Consider the following 21,181-nt stretch of genomic DNA (forward strand, 5'->3'; position numbering starts at 1 on the left):
TCATGTTAACACTCAGGACAGATAACCTTTGCTTTTGTTTCCTTTGTCTCCACCACTGCTATGAGGCAGTCTAATGATTTTAAGACTTCTGTAGTGTTGTCTGTGCCCTTTTAATATACTTGGCTTTGAACTGGGGTTCAGTCCTTTGACAGGGACTCAGAATCTAGGGGGAAAAAAAATGGAGGCATAAAGAGAAATGGAGAAAATTATGATAAGTGCTAAAATTCAACTCCAGCTCAAAGTTTCCACCTTCACGTTGAAAGCAGAAGCTATTTATTCTGTGGTGAAAACATCACTCCTATGATGCCAAATAGTTATGAAGCTAGATAGGCAGACAGATAGACAGAGTCATTTTGCTTAATGAATATAGAATTCAGAAGAAATGACAGTTGCTTGCTAGGTCTTTGATTTGGATTCTTTTGAAGTCTAGTTGATTTTAATGGCCTTTGGATGAAAGTCCTGTGCAAATAATTATGGACATTTCTCTGATTTAAGAAATGGACTTATTTTGGGGGATTTCAGCAGAAGATTTGTTTGTAAAAGACAATACTTCATTTTCTACTTGCGTTGAGCTGACAAGCAACACTTCTGAATTCGAAATAAAAGCCATTAGAGACATTATTCTGCCACCAATGCAAAAAAAATCTTGGGATGAACAGTAAACTTCAGCAAGCCTATTGCCCTCTTGGGCATAAATAATGTGTCTCTCAGCAATAAAGTCTATTCTTTGGTCAGGTTCTTACTGGCAGCTGCTTATCTTTATAGCAAATGTGGGAGGCAGCTTAATCCATTTATTCCCTCCTTGAAAATAGTGGGCAAAAAGGCATGGGACTTTCTGGGGAGAGGAAGGGTCATAAATATGTGGCACAAACATGCCACATGAAACCACGTGGTGTCCTTTTTTCCAAACAAGTTTACTTTGCACATCTTCCTTACATTCTTCTCAGAGCTTCAGAGCATATTTTTTCAGCATCAGTTTAGCCTTTCAACTGCCCTGTTAGACAAGCAAATATTATTTCCACTACTTAAAAGATTAAGAAAAAAGGGGGAAAAAAGTGACTCCCCAAGGTGACATAGGAACATTGCTGCAGAGCCAGGAATAGAATTCAGATCTCCTGACTCCCTGTCTGGTGCTTCCTTAAAAATATATGACCATCTGCTCTACTGCTGGAAGTATAGATACTATATGCTGACTCCAACAAGCTGGCTGCTAAGCCTGTTAGTTTATCCTCTTTTTATCCCATACTGATATCATCTCCAGCTAAGCTTTTGGCCTGGAGTCAAAGTGATTTCCAGTGTTTGAATGATTCGACCTGCTTGTTATTGTTTTAACCTTGCACCACACATATGCTCAGCTATTTGTGACTTATCTGCATACAGTCTGTGTAGCAACAGCCACAAGCTAGAACTGTTTTGTTTAAAGATTGCATACTGAAGCACACCACATGTTTTAAACAACTATCATATAGCAGGGAGTTTGATCCTGGTAGCTTCCTGCACCCAGATTTCCTACTGAGCTGTATGTTACTTTCAAGGACAAAGAGCTTGTTAAAAAGACGACAAAATGTACGCACATGTGTCTCTGCAAACATCAGTTCTTCATGTTAAGCTTTCCCACTTCACAGCTAAATCCCACACTGAAACCAAAAACCTAACTAAACTAGATGGAATTCAACACGATCAACATTTTTTAAATCATCACTGGGATTCAGAGAAAATCGTGCTCCATTTAATTTTCTTCTCTCTCTCATTGCTGCAGAAAACTCACTGTATGTGTCCAAAACAGAATCATCACTCAGTGGGGTCAAAACAGTAGCAGACAATTGTGCTTTAAATCCTAGACTTGTGCTCCACTGAAGAGGGGGGTAGATAATTCATCTATTTTACTAAAATATCCTCTGCTTATCACTATAATTTTACTTGGGGGAAGAACACAATGAATTGACAGTTCTGTTTCCCATTGTCTTGTCAGAGGAGATAGGATGCTCTACAGGTACTGTCTTTTTCTGTAGCATTTATGTAGTCAGCAATATTTTGTGTGGTCTGCAATGTGAATCATTGTTCCCCTCAGTATTCCAAGCCTTCAGCTTCCACAACTCTGTTATAGAAAGGTTTTATTGAAAGTCTTTGGACTCCATTGTGATTTGACAGTGCTAAGTGTTCTCAAACCTCATTAGTTCCAGCAACAATCTTAGGATAAATGGGAATGAATATACTGTAAACTACGCTTACAACAATTTTGTTCTAGTCATCTTGCTGATATTTCCTTGCTCTCTCTATGTCTCAGCTATTATAGTGAAAACACCCCATTAACCTTACATTTGGGATTTAAAATAATCACAAACCAGGAAGAATTCCAGCCAACATACACTAGATTAGAATGACATTACTAGTAAACCTTAAAATTAGTTCCATTAAGCTAACTTAAATGTTCTGCAGATCATCAAGTGACACAGGATGCATAAGCTTTATCTTAGTGGAACTAATTTGACTATCAGCACATAATCTAGCAATTGCAAGAAATACACATTTACAGACACTTTCAAGGATGTCTCAATAGATTGTACAGCATTTGTGTACATGCATACTCACATATTTGAGCACAACCATAAAAACCTGTGCATTGTGTCAGTGTGGGAAATTACACCTGCCTTTTCTCCACAAGTCCTGTGATGCAGCTTTTAGACAGCTCTCCTATCAGAGAGGAGCTTCAAGTACCCATTCAGCAAGCAGCTCCTTACTGAAATGGATGACACCAAGGTGACAAAACTTGTACTGGTCTAATTAGCCTGGCAGACCAACTTCCTCATTTTCCTTAACCAGGAAAGAAAAATGTTAGTACTGAATTGTCTTTCCTTAACAATAGGTGGTCTGAATGTTTTTTTTTACTTCATCCTTTAGACAGCAGAATAACACTGCTTAAGGATCTTGAGCTCTAGCATGCAGTCTGAATTCAAAATGATTGCCACGTGTTACTCAAAAGTAAAAACTCTTTTGGTTCTGATCTAGGGGTTAAGGGTGATCATGTTTACAAGGAGTTGTGCACAAAACCCTGTAATCCTTATGTAAGCATAATTCCTACAGGAAATTATTCTGCACAAGGACTGTACAAGTAAATTTAAGAAGTATTAGCAGTGGTTTTCAGGTGCAATAGTAAATTGCTAAACCCCAAGTCCACACACACAAGGCTGGCTGCAGAATATTGTTCTTGCAGTTTGATCAAAGATTCAGTTTGCTCAAAGATTTTAGTGTGCTTGGATCAACTGTCAGGAAAAGAAGTTTGGGGGTTTTTTAACTCACCTTCTTCAGTCCTAAAAACTTTGCTTTATAAGAATACCTTCTGATGACATGATTAGATCTCATGATTTCAAAGGTATTGCTCTAGGAGGAAAGAATTTGCCAAAGTGTTTGATCCTGTGTTGTTGTTCTGAGTAGGCAAGAATTAGGCAAAAATGCTGTATTTTGTGAAGATACAAAACTTCTTGTAAAGCTTTAGCTGTCAAAGTTATGCACTGTTTGTTTTAATTAGGCCTTTTTACTGAAGATATCATGTAACATTAAAAACCTGGCTTGTATTTTTAAATAAAACAATTATCTTTGTAGGTAAATAAATTAGTATTATATTATTCCTACTAGCAGAACTGTAAAGGACAGCACATAAGTCTCCATTATTGCTTAATGGTTAAACAACAAGCTTACTGCACTGTATCCTAGAATAGCCAGGATTTTTTTTAATGAGTTCTGTTACAAGCACTAAAATATGTTATGATTAGATGTGAATATGCTTGCATATGATTTCTTAAACACAAACAATACACACTGTATAGTAAGTAATTAGCTTTTGCAGCTATAAAACATGTTCATATTAACCTTTGTCCTTCATTCTATCAACAATGACAGACACACTGAGCTTTCTGTGCAATGCCAGCATCAAGGAGTGTAAATGTATTTTTTGCATGCATGTAGTTATGTATGTGTGCCCATGAAAGGGGAGTAATGCTCCAGACCCTTCCAACCACTGTGAGAAACTGTTAAAATGCTTATGATATCCTTGAAGAATCTCAGGGATCATTAATGAGGTCAATGGTATCTGACAGAAGACCTCAAAGTGGATCTTGCCTGAGTCAAACAAGTCCATTCTGCATAACTTAGAGTAGAATTTCCAGCATAGTTTTGCAAATGAGCCTTAAAGAATTTGTAATCCACATTTGAGGTGTGTATGTATGGGTGTGATATGCAGTAGAAACAGCTTGTATTTTGGTGAGTGATAGTGTTAAAAATAGTTGCTGCCAATATTATCTGAGTAAGGGACTGGGTAGTGTAGCTTTAAAGTGCTTGTGTGACACGACTGGGTAGGTTTGCAGTAAGGCTGTTGATGTGGCTTGCATTGGTCACAAGCTTTGGGATTCTTCAGCAAAGGCAGCCAAGACTCTCTCCACTCTCATGTCTGGACTGTTCCTACTCTTTGTACAAGGAGTAGATCTGAAATATCGGCCAACTGTGCCTGGGAGAGCTTATAAATCCAAGCAACTGAACATGGGGGCATCCCCAATATACAGACATGGAACACAGACACCTGGAACTGTGTCTCTGCTGCCAAACAAGGCATTCCTTGGAGTCATGCACTAATGAGATGGGTGCAGAACAGCAGGAATCTGGGTGTGCCCTAAGGACCTTCTCAGGGCCTTTCCTGTGAGAAGACAGATAAGCAATGGCAAGCAGGGAGCTGAAGTCAGATTCCCTAGGTCTCTGACTACTACCTTAAAGTCAGATCATTTTATCTCTGTTCAGAGAGAGTGGTTTTGTGATACCTTCACTGTTCTCTTTTTCCCCCTTCAAGTATTGAGTTATTAGGTTCAGCAAATTAATATCAAGCCTACAGTAGAAATTTTGGAAAGTTCTTTCTTTTTTCTGCATCAGCAGAAACCGAAACCACCGTCCTCAGTACTATCTTTTGGGGGGATTACTGCCTTCTGAGAAGAAACTCTTCTTGCTGCCATCAGGGAGGCATTCACCATTTTGTACTGCTCCTTGAGCACAGACAGATACAGAGCAAATCTCCAAACGCGCTTTTTTTTTTTGTCTGCTTTATGTTTCATATCTCCATCATGTTCCTTACATTTATACAGAAGTAACCCAGACTGAAGATTCATTTAGAAGTTGGCATGTCCCTGGGACAAATCACTCATTGGCAAAATGAAGCATATTCTAAAGCAAGAAGTACAAATGCATCATCTTTGCCCTCTTTCTGCCCCATACAATGCAGTGTGTAAGGGGTGTAGTTTTCTTTTGTATTTTCTGGAGAGTTTTGCGTGTTGAGGAACTGCTGTTCTGATAAAGCTGATATCTAACTGCTGAGCAATCACAAAGGGACCATACAGTATTGGTTTTCAATATATGTCTTTTTAAAGACTAAATAGTCTTTTATCATGTGAATGACATTTCAAATGTGGGCTCCTCCACAACAGGCCATTGTATATTTCCTGAATCACATCTCATCTGTGTCAGCACAAATCAAGACTTTAGTGACAATTGTTGCTATTTACACCAGTGTCTGTGCAGTCAGAGGCCAATTCACCAGCTGCTCCCTACTGCAGAACAAGAAAACTGCGTTCACTTAACACTTGAAGTTTTTTGCTTTGAAGCTGTAGAGCCACTCCCTCAGCTGGTGTATATTTGCTGTAGCGCATTGACTTTAATCAAACCAGCTGAGGAGCCACTCCCCCTTTCCCCACAGTCCCCACATATTTCCCCACCTTTCTAAACTGTGATTGAATACAGGTGACATCTTATGTGCAGCAAAATCTGTACCATGAAAATCAAACGGGGAAATACAGATTTCAGAAGTGCCCTTTGTGGATTGAACTGATAAGAATAAACTATGGCACCCTCTCAAGAATCAGAAATGTTCAGTAAAAAATGCCCCTGTCTGTAAGCATGGATAGAGTCCCTTACCTATAGCAGTGCAAAGTGAAAATAAATTCTCCTGTTTATAAAAAAAAAAAAAAAATCATCTTGCTTCATAAAGCAAGAGTTTATCTAGGTTTTAATAGGTGCCATGGCAACAATGTTACCAAGTACTCATAGGAGCATTTTTTGAGAGAGGAAATAGGATGAAACAAAAACCTCACTGGTTATCTGTGGACACAAGGACCTGCTGCAGACAAATACAAATTCTCCTCCTTGTTATTTCTGGGTGGCTATTTACAATTGCCACCACATTCATATATTTTCACTTTGTTGCCCAGAAATACTGAAAAAAGGGGAAAACCTGCTACAACGAGGACTGATTTTAAACATAGTTCAGAATTCCATAGTATTTGCATCACTTAAAAGAGATGAAGAACTACTAAAGCCACTGTAGTTACTATAGCAAAAAACCCAATACCACAAGATTTACATGTTCAGTAAAACCTACACTTAACTACCACAGTCCCTTTAAAATTATGCATGTCACAACCATCAGATAACTATGGCTCTGGTTTTGTTCTAAAATAACTAATTTCAGCACATTTCACCTAGGAGTGAATGTTCCACCTTTTTTTGAGCTCTGCAAAACACCTGCAGTTCTATTTTAATTCCAATATTTTCATGTCAGTAATGGGATATTGAAACTGGAACCTCGTTCATGCAAGCTTTCATGCACTGATATTTGTGTGCAAAGAGAATAGCTCAATATTAACAAATGGCAATATACAATAATACTTACTGCAATGACCAGAAAGGGAGAGAGGGGGAGGGAGGGAGGAGCCAATTAGAGGGAAGTCTTAGTACTTTCTTCACTTTTGCAATTAACCAGAGCCACATCTTTAGCTCTCTGCCTACAAAGCATTACTCAACCTCTTGTCTATGCAGAAACTGTTGCAATACCTGAGAAACAGTCTTTAAATCAAGACCCAGCTTATTTAGATTCTGATTTCTTAACAAAAATCACACTCTTGCAATGAACTTCTAGTTCCTTTTCTCCAGCCACTTATTAATATGTTTATCATTTTGAGACCAAGGTGGAAATTTTAAAGAGAGTTCCTGTATGTTTGTTATGAAATACGTAGCCAGAATATTTAATACCCTGAGAAGGCTGGAGTTAGGGTTCAAAAGTAGTTTTAAACATGAAGAAATCCAAACTGGAGAGGACTACAGATCATCAGGCCCTGCAAATCCAGCTGTTTGTGGAGGAAATTTGTTTTTCCAAACACTCACTGTTCTTGTTTTACATTACTTCATAAAATTTGTTTCATTTTTGCTCAGATCATACTAGTTTATTTTTTTGTTAATGCAAGAACCTTTGTGACCTTTGCAGCCCACATCTTCTGCCTGTTTCTTTCATTTTAGATCTGTTCACACATCCTGCAATGCTTAACATGGATCCTTGGGCCTGTGAAACTTGCTATATAACTTACATTTGTAAATCTTTCTCTCAATGTTTTCTTTTTGATTGTGTGATATATGAAAATGATGTAACCTTGTCACCCTTTTGCATGTATAGCCTTCTGATGATGTGGAGATTTCACAGGATGAACAGTATATGCATTATTCTCAAGGAAAAAAATACCAGATAATCCAGCTTTATCATGGCATTTTACTGTTTTAAAATAAGACAAGATTTAGGAATGAAATAATGTCTAACAGCAAGCAGCATGTAAAAACCAGAAATCATAAAAGGCAGTATCTGTTTCTTTGAGATTGGCAGGACCAATAACGAAGTCCAATATTTCATAGCTCAGAATGAAGGAATGACATGCTTCTACTTTTCTGACTTCTTTGTGGCCCAGGAATAAAATATAGTGCCTTCCTATGAGAGTCTGGTTGAATAGATGGTTGCTTAGTGCAGCTGAGTCCCTTGTCCTTAAGTCATAGATATATAATTACTCTAAGCCCTATACTTTCTTTAACAAGCCTTCAATTCATTGAAAATCTTCCCCTGCTTCAGCAATCTAGTTTACTTAATGAATTACTTATTTTCATTTCCCATGGATTTGAGAACCTTGGCTTGCTACAGATGCAATACACCCTTGAAATACCTTCAGTCAGTCAAACATCACAGCAAATGTCTGGTTCCATCCATTCATAAGATACACCCATGGGCTGTATGAAATAAATCCATATGCAGCTTCCTTGTTTCTCACTCCTCATTGAGAAACAATTTCCAGCCACTGCACTTAAAAAGTGTTCCAAGTGTGAATAAAGGTTAGAAACACGTTCCTGAATCTGCAGGCAGACTGTAAAAATTGTAGGAAAAGACGCAGCTTACATCTCCAGTTAACCTCACTGACAGGTCAGCTAAAATCATCCATTTTGTACCTGCTTGGCCTAAAAAGGGGATTTTGCACCTTTCACACCAAGCACTCCATGCAGTGACAAACCCCATAATTACGGATGCAAAATAATTATTGTTGATCTTCATTGTGAGTCTCCCACTAATTTTAATAATGATTCAGGAGAGGAGAATGGTATTCTAAATATAGATTGTAATGCACAAAACAGGGGATTAGATCTTACTACATGAATTGGACACCTTAAAAACCTGGATTTATTTTCAGCAGACTACCTTTTTAGCATATGTAAAGATCCAAGAAACCCACAGCTCTGAAGTCTCTGGCAGCAGCTTCATACAGCTTGGAACTCTGAATCAGTGTAGATAACATAAATTATTGAGAGCATAGAGCAAGAAACTTCAGTAAGCAAGGTGATCCGTATGGAATAGTACTACACTTCCACCCTGCTTGTGTAAGTTTCTACCTACTCACAGGGAGTTTAAGAAAGAATATATAGTAATTAACTAATTTAATAACATGCTGTACCATTTTGTGTCCACTGCTGGTTAGTTCTGTCCAGGCTGCTGGCACCCCTGCCTGTGTTCTGTCCCTGAATTTTCACACCTATAACTGAGGACCTGACTGAAAAGGTCAGAGCAGCTGGAGGAAGCAGCTCCCCAGCCCACCCAAGAGCCATGGCTGACACCACAGCATTGGTTTGCAGGTTTCCAGCTTGAACAGCACCGAGTACCATCTCAAACACAACTCTGGGTGCTACCTGGCCCCCCAGCACAGAATATTTTAGACACCCTTCAGTGCAGGCTGGGACCATGAGTCCAGCTCAGAACAACAGAATAGCACTGACCAGCCTGCTTCACTGTCAGTGCTTCCTTAAAGCAGAAGGTCCAAAAAAGGGAGCATAACAAACTCCTCATTGAGTCAAGCAAATGACCCCTGCTCTGGTTCTTAAGTTTTACAATTGCCTCAAATCTGTTTTTCTGCATGTGCTGCATTTCAGAGACTGAAATGCCAAACAGCTCTCTGCTTTTTATGCTGGAGAGAGGCAACCATGCTGCTTTGGTTACACTGCTTCCTTCATAAATATGCACTATATTCTATCTACATGTTCCACAAAAAAGTTGGGCAGTGAAGTTTTCTAAGCATATTGTTTCTTTCCACATTATCTCATTACCATAATGCCTTTCTAATATCATCATTGTAGTACCTTAACCATGTGTCCGCGCTACTTCAGAAAGACAAAGAACACAGTGCTTGTAGCTTAGCAAGTGAAGCAAGGGCTCCACGGTTAGGTAGCACACAGGCACTGTAGCAAGTATGGCTGTTTCCCTGCTTCCCTTCATCCCATGGGCCTGGGACTGTGCTACAGCAAAATAGTGAGTGAAGATCTGATTACAGCAGAAACCAGCAAGCTGTTAGCAACCTGAGCAACTCCAGCAGAACAAAATGTGTTTTGTCAGTTACATGTTATCAAGAACAGAAAAGATGTATCAGTTCTCTCTGCTCCTTCCTATCAAAGGTCCAAAGCTGCTTTGCAGCTCTGGAACTGCCAACATCATCAATTGCACCAATACATAACAGGTCTGTGGAGATGCATGGCAGGGGATAATGAACAAATCTGAGTATTGCAACACCTCTATGAATAGTGGTGGAGCTGCTTATATCAGAAACAGACAGAAGGAGTCAGCTTATAAAGACACAGTAGATCTATGTTCTTGCACTGAGAAGCATCAAAATCTATTACAGTAGCAGTGAAGCAAAGGGCTCAAAAGAAAAAGCATAAAGGCAAACAGGACCATTACTGGCCTAAAGTTCTGAAAACTGAGCAAGATTGATTTTTTCAGGAAGTTTCCACATAACTGGATCTTTTAATATACCACTTAGGCTTAGTTATTTACTGATTTACCCTATCTAGTTCTGCACAAAGAACTACATAGTTGAGAGGAAATCCTCCTAGTGCCTAGCTGTGAGCTAGGTAGCAACAGCACTTGAAACAGTTAAACTTATATCTTTTCCCAGGCCCAGCTCTAGAGAAGAGAGAAATTTAACTAGGGGCATGCAGGAGGGGAAGCAAAGTACAGATAAATCTAAGACATTGTAACAGCAATAGATGTCAGGGTGCTTTCTGGATCAATTATTTCCTTCCATTAAAGAAAATCAGCTGCCACCTCACAAAAGAGAGCCCCTACTATCAGCAGGCAGTATTCATTTCACAACCATTTCTTACTCAGTAATATGGGTGGAGCAGGTAGTTGTATATAAAACTATTTATCTCTTCTGTTAAAATCCTTACAGAAATTACACAAGAAAAAGAGAAATCAGGAGACCCGAAACTCTTAGTTTATTTTAATTATTATCCTGCACAGTTGCTTCAGGAAAAGAGGAAGGATCTTCTGAATAAATTTTTCTTTTCAAAAACTCAACTGCATCTTCATTTTTCATTTCCTGAAACTTCTTGTTCTGGATCTGCAAGAAAGTAAAAGGACAGGGTACATTATTTCTATTGTCCAAAATACCCTCTCCTACAAACCAAGTGCTCAGCAATGAGAAGGCCACAGGAAGTTGTACTCTGAAAACAAGTTCACTTGAATCATTGTGTCTATAAAAATCAGAGAAATATGCCGAAGACACATAGGTTTCTCAGGTACAAAGCAATTTGTGGCTTGAATTTTTTTTTCCTTAACTAATAATTTACTGATAATGGTGTAGTAGCTTGTCTTTTAGAGTTCCTCTCTCTTTTCTCCCTAGTGACAGCACCACTATCCTCTAACTAGAAATTATACACAATTACCACTGTGGAGAAAGCCCACCATTCCTGGTGAACCTTCATGCTTTGTAGAACAAAACATACCAAACATACTCATCACTGTGCTGCTAACAGAAACAGAGATAGTAGCAGGGCTCTTCTCACCAGAATCACACGATAGCCCAGTTTATTTAGATGCCTCTTCTTCATTGCCAGCTTCCCCTGGGGGTGTGTTGTACCCAGACAGAAGGCAGACACAGGAGCAAACAGAAAAGCCAACCTGCAACCAAGGAAAGTAGGGAAGACTTCACTGTACAAATGCAAAATAATAATTTATGAGACAACAATTCCATGATGTCCATTAGCACTGCAGAATATAGATGTGTCATTCCGGTAGGCAAAAGTATCAGGACTGCACAAATTTCATTATCTTCTTCTTTCTTCAGGTTTAAGTAATTTAGACTCTTTTCTTCCATGAGCTTCACACAAGCACCAGCATCTACCCAAATACCTACAGCAGAATTAGGCACTTAGATCTCCACTTCTTCCACAATGAGAAGGAAATAGATCATTCGACATTCTCCATTAATTTGACAGGTTCTGCATTTACTTTGATCCTTTGTTAATGACATTCATAATCAGTCACTTCCTGCCATAATAACCTATTTGGAAGGCTGAGGAAAGCTGAATGCCTTGGAACACTGAGTTTCTGTTACACAATTCACTAGCTCTCCTTTAATCAAAAAGCAAACTGTACAAAATACATTGCTGTGCAGTGATCCAGCACATAAATGTTAAGCATTACCCAATTCTGCTTAAGCATTACTTAAATGATATATGTCCTGCTTCAGTTACTGAGAGGTCAGTCTTCTACACAAGATTAAATTGATCATCTAAAAGGTGGATATCATGATCCTTTTTATTCAAATTATATTTCAGTAGCTGAATTAACTGACATATCACTGAGATGCAAATTTTTGAGACTTGAGAGAATAACTGAATGTTTAATTGGACAAACACTAAAAAAATTGCTACCTGCATTCATTACAGGAATATCAGATCACTGTGATGTTTCCTGCCTCTTTCTCTGAAATGTTAGCCTCTGTTAGAAGAAGGTATCGAGCTGGATGAATTGTTGCTCTGCACTGGCATGGCAACTTTTGGATATTCTGGTGAGCACAAATAACAACTGAGCCACCTACTTTACTTCTGCAAATCAGTGAACCAAAGAAGTAATTGGACAGGATACATGCAAATAAAAAGCATGCTAGAAAAAATATGCAGTAAAAAAAATACCACCTCTGAACACGTGAGTCAGGATGATCATCTGTTGCAGTTATGGGGAGCACCTTCTTTCTGTCTGAATCCATTCTGATTTCAAAATCTGAAAACAAAACAACAAAACATTTAACTCTGCAAGAGGTTAAAATTAATGTTGTCATTTGAACCCATTAATTGTTCAAATTGTTCTCAAATGAACAGCTCATTTGAAAAAGTTAATAGACACCATCACTGGTCTACTGGTCTGTTTCTAATTGCTCATCTCTAATAATTGAATTATTACTGATAGCTTTCCCTCCCAACAATGAATATAAAGCTATGGCTTACCCATCTCAAGAAAAAAAATATTTGTTTCTGGAAACTGCAGATTTAACCTTACAGACTGAAATCATTATTTAAAGAAACTACTCTTAATCGCAGTCTGTCATGCCTACTCAGATTTTCCCGCAATCCAATTCCTCATTAGAAATATTTAGGAATACAAAACCAAAAGAAGTCATATCCCATTTTAGAAATGAAAGTAGAGCCTACATCTTAGCCAGAACTCCAGAGAAGAAACAAGAGAACAAAAGAGAAGAGCAAATAAGGCAGCTGCTGTTTGGCTTTCTTTCTAATATAATTTGGTACTAACATGTCAACTCTGTCAAAGCTGGCCACATTGGATTTATGTACAATTAACATCTGCTTGCTGATGCCTAAAAAAAAAGTCCAAAGCAGCTTTGTAAACAAGAGAAATCATAAAAGTTTTAGTAAATTGACTTAAAAACTTTAATAGAAGCATCCTTAGAAGTAGATTCATCAATCAATGACATAATTTGTTAGATTACTGTGTCTTCAAAGTGTTAAACTTTTAATCACTTGCACCCTATTCAAATTTATTTCCATCTCATCATTTTGAGGATTATTAATCTGTATTAAAATAATATGACATTAATATCACTTTATACCAATATGATATCTGTATGGCAGCTGAACATTCTGCAGAAACATGTTCTCATCTCCCAGAAGTTCTATCAGTGCCTCCTGAGCCTTTTTGAGATTAAGAGATACTAATGAGGACATATTCTCAGTCAGCACAAAGGCAGGCTTTGTGAAAGAAGGGCTGTCAAGTTCCATACACGTTTTCACACAGCGAAGCATCATTGTGTTTTGTTCCTTAAGATCATCTGAAAAAGGATACAAAAAATATTACATGCAATATATTATCCCACAGAATTTTTCATTTCATTATCATCTATAGTCTAGCATAGCAAAATCCACTTGGCTACTCTAATAGCTGTACAAAATTGTAATGCGGAAACTAAATTCTCCTAGAAACCACTGTAGCTCAGAGCATTCCAAATCCCACTTTTACTCATGACTCAGGTACTAAAGTTAGTTTGCAATGGTTAAGACTGCCTTTGTTTAAGTGCACACCTACTGTTAAACTGTTGCCACCATGGGGCCAAGACAATAAGCCTGATTCCCTAGAGCAGACCCAGATCACTCAGATCACCATCACTACATTAGCTTGTCTTGAGGACTTCAAATTTAATATTAATCATGCTTGTGTTCTTTAATTTCTAATCTGCTGATACAATTACAACAAATTACATACACAGGCAGACATCCTGTTTAAAAGAAGAACATGACAAAGTAAGGTCTGACCTGGCAGTAGAAGTTCATCCTTGCTGTCCTTTTGCAGCAGCTCATCAAGGGCATGCTGGGGAAGATATCCTAAGATGCCAAGTGAATACACTGCCTTCAGCAGCTCTGTGTTGGAAATCTGAGGCAGGCACTTGTTCAAGCAGCGATGAAGAATCTCAAAAAACCTTTCCCAAAAGAAGAAGAAAAGTATCTAAGTACACAAATAAGGCTACATGAAGTACATTTTTCTAACAAAAATACAACTTAGGAATCTTTATTATCTTGTATAATTGTATTTTGTGTTATCTAACATTAGTATTTGATTCTTATTTTGAGGATACAGCTACCTATCAACAGATTTAGTAACCTGGTCAGTCTAGAACCTGTTTAGTCTTTCAGTTAAAGAAAAAAAAATCATATTTAGAAAAAATACAAAAAGACACAGCAATTTACCTTACAGATGAATGAAACAGGATTATGAGCTCTTTCACAAATAAAATTAAATACTAGATGCCATGCATTACTCTGTAATGACTATCTAACATATTATCAGGCACTCTAAATGAAAACTTACAGATGCTTTTGGACTCTGGGAACATGGTTGAGTCGTGAATACACTCGAAGAACAGTCAAAAGGTTTTTCAAGTTAAGGAAATCAGGGTCTTCTGTCACCTTCTCAGCAAAAATATCCAGCAACTCAGTAGGCTGAAAGCCAAGTGCCTCACAGGCAGAGAGAAAAAGGATAATCTAAAATAAAAGACAGTTTTATAAGTCAAAAACCCAGTGAAGTTGATCCTACCTGTTGATTTCATAGAAGACATTTTTAATGAAAGCAAATTTTTCAAAACTTTTGTTTCTTTACTTATCAATAAATAGAACAGCATTTAAAAATGCAACAGCTTCATCAGATTGGTATTCATAAACATTTGTTCTCCAAAGATCAAGCACAAACATGAAAAAAGGTAAGATGGAAGCATCAAATACTCTATTAGTACTGCTATAAATTATTTGGTCTCAAAAAATTTACCTGTCTTTTGTCCCAAAGGTAGGCAGTAGAATTAACATAGTCTGCTAATGCTGAAAACAGTTTCACATTACGGTACTGGAGAGTGTGACAAACTTCCAGAATGAGAATTAACTGCCGAAATGGAACATCATGGATGTTTTCTGTAACAGAAGATCAAAGAAGGACAAATGATAAAAAGCAATGGGAGCTGTAGGTTGGAGAGACTGAGACATTGTAGGAACAGTTTGGTTAAGGGATGGAGGAAGGGAAATATATGATAAGACACTGTGGAAGACTGTGACTAGCTAGGAAAAGCTCAAATGAGCTAAAACATATTAAGAAACTGAGAGACAGAAGAAACCAAACTGAGTCAGAATCAAGCTACAATACATCATCAGCAAAGGGGACAAATTAACAAAATAAGTAAGAAGATTGTGTTCCCAGGATGTCTTCTATTCCGGGATTTTTGATTTTCAGCATGCACCAAAAAAATGCTGCAGAAAGTCACTGTTCCCTCTGTGTATGCCACCTGGCCTATGTGCTGAGTGCAGTGGAAGTCCTATAGGAGAAGGCAGGATGTGCAATTAAACATTGTGTCCTAACATATATGAATGACCAGGACAAATAAAGACTGTACAAGCAGCCTCAATGCCTCTGGGTCATTTCTATTAAGAACGCTGTTTTGCTATCTTTGTGCTTTTTGAGACACAAATTCTTATGTATTTTAAGCATGAATCAACACATACTGACCGCATATGCTTAAGCAATGTACTGGAAAGCTATAGAGAGGTGAAAGCATTAGCTTTCATTTAATATTTTTGTGGGATACAGCATGAGGCTATTAAGCAGTACTCAATAATTAAATCCAGTAATCAAGGAAACACTATTTTTCCTTTAGTTTACCAACTAATTACACTAAGTCACCAATCCATCCTGTAAGCTGCCAATTTCCAATTCAGATTTGTTATAAAATTTTATTTGAAATATCTTTTCCTTGCTAAAATGAAATTTTCTTAAATCCTGTGTACAGAAAAAATTAAAGAAAAATATGTAATCCAGATAAATGTTAAGAAGGGTAGAGATGACAAGAGCTATTTGCTTTTATTATTGATCAGTAATTTTCTGTTCTGCTGCTTGTCAAATGGCTCCACATAACTAAAATATCCTGTAAAACAAAGACATTTCCTGAGTTTTAAAGGAAATCAGAAAAGGGAGATGAGACAATAATTAGGAAGAATTTGGTAAAAGAAAGGGAAATTTAATTAACATATTTTTTCTTACCCTGGATCTTTTTACTGCAGGGATTCAGGATTGGAAGGGAACAATAATTCATTGCAGCAAGAGCCAAAAACATACGCAGCGCATTCGGAAAAGTCAAACCATCTATTTCTCTCAGAACTGCCATCTAAAGTGAACCAGAGTTTATTAAATCCTTCATTCTTCAGGTATATTATCATTGCTTTCTGGTGAAGACATTATCACCAAAACTTTCCCAAAGTCCTTAGTTCAGATTTATAGGAAAGAAAAAGAAGCAAAAACCAGTAAAAACATATAATAACTACTGTCAATTTCTTAATGCACAATTATAGCAGGTCAAGTGCTCCAGAAATGTGTCACTACACAAGTTCCCAGCAATTTGCCTTTATAAGGTTATTTTAAAAGAAAAAAGCCTCATTAAAGGTAATTTCCAAATATGGTGAATATACATTTTCTACCAACTTTTAAGAAAGAAGCAGAAATAAATTAGACAAAGTTAACTTAGTCCAATTATGGTTTTGCATGTGCATGAAAACTGTAAGCCTCCAAAGTGATTTAATAGTATGTGAGTGGCCTGTATTTTACATAAACACCCAGCTACGAATTTGGACTGAGGCAGAGAGTCAGCTCTGATGCCAGAAAGGAGATTTCATTTATCAAAGTCATCATTAACTTGATATAAAAGACAGTAAAAATGAAACTACAAATTATATTGACTGTTAAAATACAATATTTTCACTCACTGTATACATATCAGAGGTTAAATACAAAATGCATCTATAAGAAATTGCCCTGTAAAAAAATAGCACCCTGTGGGCTCAGAATATTAAGTGCTCCCTGTAGTTAACAAGTGCAAATGTTATTCTCCTCTCAGTTTTATAATGTTTCATGAATGCTATTAAAACCTCTGACGTCAGAACCCTACAGTTATGTGATGAAAACACCAGCAGGCCCTGTTTGAAAGAAGGTTTCCAAAAGGGTTTTTAAATCAGGGGACAAAACCCAGTAACCCTGCCATAATACCTACAGCCTGCTGCCAGCCATTGTACTTCCTGGGGGACCTACCACATACACAGCAAAGCAAGACCATGAGCTTGGGGAGTTCTGGCATCTCACTGCCACCAGTCCCCCTGCCTTGTACAGTTACTGGACACAGCCCCATCACAGACCAGTTTTCTGTCACCTCATCTTCAGCCACAGGCTGGGCAAGGGAACCAGGAAGGAGCCTGTGAGCGCTTCCAATGAAACACCATGTGGCCAACCCAAAGAGGTGAGGGCATTGCTGTTTCACTGCCTCCATTTGTTTTATTACCAGCCTCCAAATATAAGTTCCTCCTACAGATATAGCTGGACTCTGATGCATATAGCAAATACAGTTGCCTTTCCATTACATTTTCAGTGTCTGCAAAGAACCATACACAATTTATAAACTACGCAAGAGCAGAGGCTTTGTGGGAGTAAAAATGAGCCTCCAACTTTACCTCTAATTTCTTTTTCAGAAAAACTGGAGCATCTTTTCCCAGGCATTTCATCAGGTTTTGCAGAATAAAGATGTCTCTGATGCTTGAAATGCGCTGCTCCACTAGTAACCTGATGGAGAAACACACACAAGAGCTCTCCTCATTTCAGCACAAACAGGTAAGTACCCCCATTCTTCTTCACTGATGTAGCCCCCAGGCGAAAGCTATAATTCCTTGCTCTTCTCCCACCTTCCTTTTTTTGAAATGCTGACAAGTCTACATGACACAGCTGCGACACAGATATTTTACACATGGAAACAATTATAAATGCTTTCTTAGTGTTAATCCTGATAGATGAATTGTTGTTGCTGATACACTTAACAGCAGGGACACCAGAGCAGACTGCACAAGCGACAGGGCAAATATGAGTGCTGTTAAGCCTCAAGGAATTAACAATCTTCTGCAGAAAAAGAAAATTGCGCATTTTTATCTTTAAATCATCGATGCGCAGGCAAGTTCTGAAACAGACAGGAAACTCGGGAATGGACACAGACAACAACTGGATGCAAGTGAGGAACAAAACCAAACAAACAGTGCTGTGGGCTGAACAGGAGATAACACAGAGACTGTCTGCACAAGATGAAGGTGCACCCCTAGCACCTCCTCTTCTGGCTCAGTGGGAGGTACTGTAATTGTTAGGTCTGAACCACCCTTAAATATACCTGCACAGGTAAACACACCTACAAAAATATTAAGTGTCACTTTCTAAGGCAGTGCACTGCCCTGAAACTCATCCCTGCAAATGGGCCAGAGCTCCAGACATCAGGACAGAAAAGTGTAGATGGCACTCCTGCTTTCCACCAACTTTTAAGAACTGTGTACCTGTGCTTCCAGGAGAACTGGCTTTTGGGTATCACATCCACTTTCTCAATGCAGAACGTAATACAGGGTCAAAAGTACTAATCCATGGCAAGTTTTGTGATAGCCTCAGTAAAATCAATCTCATGGGAAAAGAGCATTTTTGGTTGCACACATAAATCACACAGGCCCAGAAAAAAAGCCAAAGAAGTTATTCTGATAAATCATTACACAGAGGGCTTGCTGGACACAACTAGTCCTCATCTAAGTTTTCAATTACTAAACTGCAAGAAAATATTCCCAGGCTGCTAAACAATGCTTTTCATCATGAAAAATCAGACAGGTCCCTAAGTAAGATGGTCTCATTATCTCCCGTCTGCATACAGATGAAAAAGGGATAGATATGTGAAGGGACTTGATCAACATCACAAAAAAACTGCACTGGTGGAGCTGCAGTCAGAACACAATCCCCTGCGACCAGTCTAGCACCCTTTACCACTGGAAAGCCCTCCTCCTTGAAACTGCAAAGACAGTGCCAAAATTCACTGTCCAACACAGCTCTAATGTCATGGGATCATTTAAATCCTAAAACCACAGAACATATTTTATGTGCAGACATACCCTGGATGATTTCTAACAGACAAGCATTTCAACAACATTTAAATATGAAGGACACGTGAAAGATATATTTTTCTCACTGTAATCCAGCTTGAAGAGCGCTCACATTCTTGTCTTTATCCATTCCTGCTAAAGTAGTTGCCAAAACTGAGATACATCGATTATCAAGTTGATTGAGCTTCTCCTGTTAAAAGTTTAGACAATGTCGCATTACTTCAAACCAGCAAAAGTTTCAGAAAAGAAAAACTGACCACTTTTACTCTGTAACTGCCATTTTCTTTTTCCCCCTAAAAAGTCAGTTTACAATCTTTATTTCTGCAGAACCCACAAGGTCTCACATCAGTCAAACTTAGTTGATTTGGAAGAGGTAATGACTTTTGAGATTTCTGCTCTCTTTTAAATCCGAAATCAGGCAGCGGTTTCAAAAGTTAAGGAAATTAGAAGCACACACAAATGAATTATGGGAACTGTTTCCATGGAACATCAGACTAAACCAGAGATGTAACCCAACTCTCTTTGATGCTGCACAGCTTCCCAGAATTACCTGCTGGTCATTAATCCCAAACTGAGGAGTGGGGTTTTCACACGTACCTGGCACACCCTCACCAGGGTCTGGAGCAGGAGGGTGTTCTGCGGCACGCCGAGGTTTACCAGGGCGTGCAGGCTGAACACCAGGTCCCCGCGCGTCATCCTGCGCGCGTCGCGCAGCAGCTGCTGGCACAGCTTCACGAAAGCCGGGTGCTCAAAGATCAGCTGCTTCTCGTAGCGCTGCTGCTCTTCCGACAGGTTCTTGTAGAGCCTCCAGGCCATGGTCAGAGAGTTTGTGTAGTGCTTGATGGAAACAGCTGCCTCCGCAGCCAGGTCCAGCGCGTCGCAAGGACAGGAGCACTTCTGGAGGCTGGCAAAGAATGGGTCACTATGATCCACTGCATGCTTTGCTTTGAAGCTCCCAGAATCATCCAACTTTTCAACTTCCAAGGAGCTCTGGGAAGCCTTCTCGCTCACCAAAGCCTCTGCACCTGTGCTATAAACATCTGTCTTTTGAGATACAAATCGAAGAGATGATCCATGCAGAGAAGGCAAAATATTTAAAAGTAATTTCCTGAAGTTCACATTTCCTAAGGGATCCTTGTATCTGCCAATCCATAAAACGTGTTTCCTTGTTGTGGCTGAAGATTTGAGAGTGAGCATGGAACTGTACCTATGCACACATCTGACAGTATTTAACAAATAACTTATTTTATTATTCATTTCTGCTAATGCCTCATGGACAGATTTGAAACGCCAACTCAAAGTAAGGGATCCGAGGATCCGATGACATTCTACCAGTGGAAACAGTCTTGGAGAAACTGCACAAGATCACACATCTGTAGAAACAATTGAAAATTATGGATTAGTTACCAGACCTTCAACTCCCACAGTTTCAATTGCCAAATCTGCACACTTTTACAGGAAGGGAGATTTGGTAAAAGACCCCCTTTTGATGAAAATGATTTGCAGAGAGGCTTTTATTTGGTCTCCTACATTTCAGTCAAACATCTCAGCACAAGGACAGCTCTTGCTTCCTCCTTGCTGCTCTACCTGCCAGTTCTGCCAGGAAGCAGAGTCTTTTCCCAAAGGACCTTTCCCCAGGCACACGCGTCTCCCGACAGGGCTCTGGAGGGTCCCTGCAAGGCTTCAGCAGCGGGTAACGGGATCCCACCCGCCAGCCTGTCCCAGGCCGCCTGCCATCCCACGGGACAGCCGCCTTCCCGGCACAGCCGCGGGCGCTCGCTCTCCCGGTGCCGGGGAGAAGCCGCTGGCTTTCGGGATCACTTCCCGCTGGCCCTGGGAGCGCTGCCCAGCAGGGCGGGACAGTGCACGAGTACAGAAGTCTTTCGGCGGCTCCGCAGCGGCTCGGAGCACGCCGGAGTAACGGCGGGGCTGGCGCCGGGCAGGGCCGGTCTCCCGCGGCCGCGGTTACCTCGCACACGCACCGCCGTGACACCGGGCCCGGCGCGCCGCCAACTCCCGGCAGGCCGCGCGGGACGGACGGCACGGGCCGAGGGACAAACTG

At 39.4% G+C, this 21,181-nt stretch overlaps 1 protein-coding gene across 3 annotated transcripts; it reads right to left on the reverse strand.

The window, feature by feature from the left end:
* Window positions 1–10,604: 10,604 nt before the first annotated feature.
* FASTKD2 (FAST kinase domains 2) lies at window positions 10,605–21,126 on the reverse strand. Of its 3 annotated transcripts, none has more exons than XM_066553394.1 (12): window positions 21,089–21,126; window positions 19,717–20,492; window positions 19,206–19,309; window positions 17,671–17,779; window positions 16,214–16,337; window positions 14,954–15,093; window positions 14,501–14,673; window positions 13,948–14,111; window positions 13,248–13,466; window positions 12,319–12,403; window positions 11,185–11,299; window positions 10,605–10,739 (listed from the first exon to the last, which is right to left on the reverse strand). In XM_066553394.1, the coding sequence occupies exons 2-12, from the start codon at window positions 20,374–20,376 to the stop codon at window positions 10,620–10,622; spliced, it is 2,013 nt and encodes a 670-aa protein (XP_066409491.1). In that variant the 5' UTR covers window positions 20,377–20,492; window positions 21,089–21,126; the 3' UTR covers window positions 10,605–10,619. The 3 variants fall into 3 exon arrangements, with proteins under 3 accessions (XP_066409491.1, XP_066409489.1, XP_066409490.1); XM_066553392.1 differs by lacking the exon at window positions 21,089–21,126 and adding an exon at window positions 20,707–21,068; XM_066553393.1 differs by lacking the exon at window positions 21,089–21,126 and having other exon boundaries at window positions 19,717–21,068.
* Window positions 21,127–21,181: the final 55 nt, after the last annotated feature.

This window comes from Molothrus aeneus, chromosome 7, assembly GCF_037042795.1.
Source record: "Molothrus aeneus isolate 106 chromosome 7, BPBGC_Maene_1.0, whole genome shotgun sequence".
NCBI lineage: Eukaryota > Metazoa > Chordata > Aves > Passeriformes > Icteridae > Molothrus > Molothrus aeneus.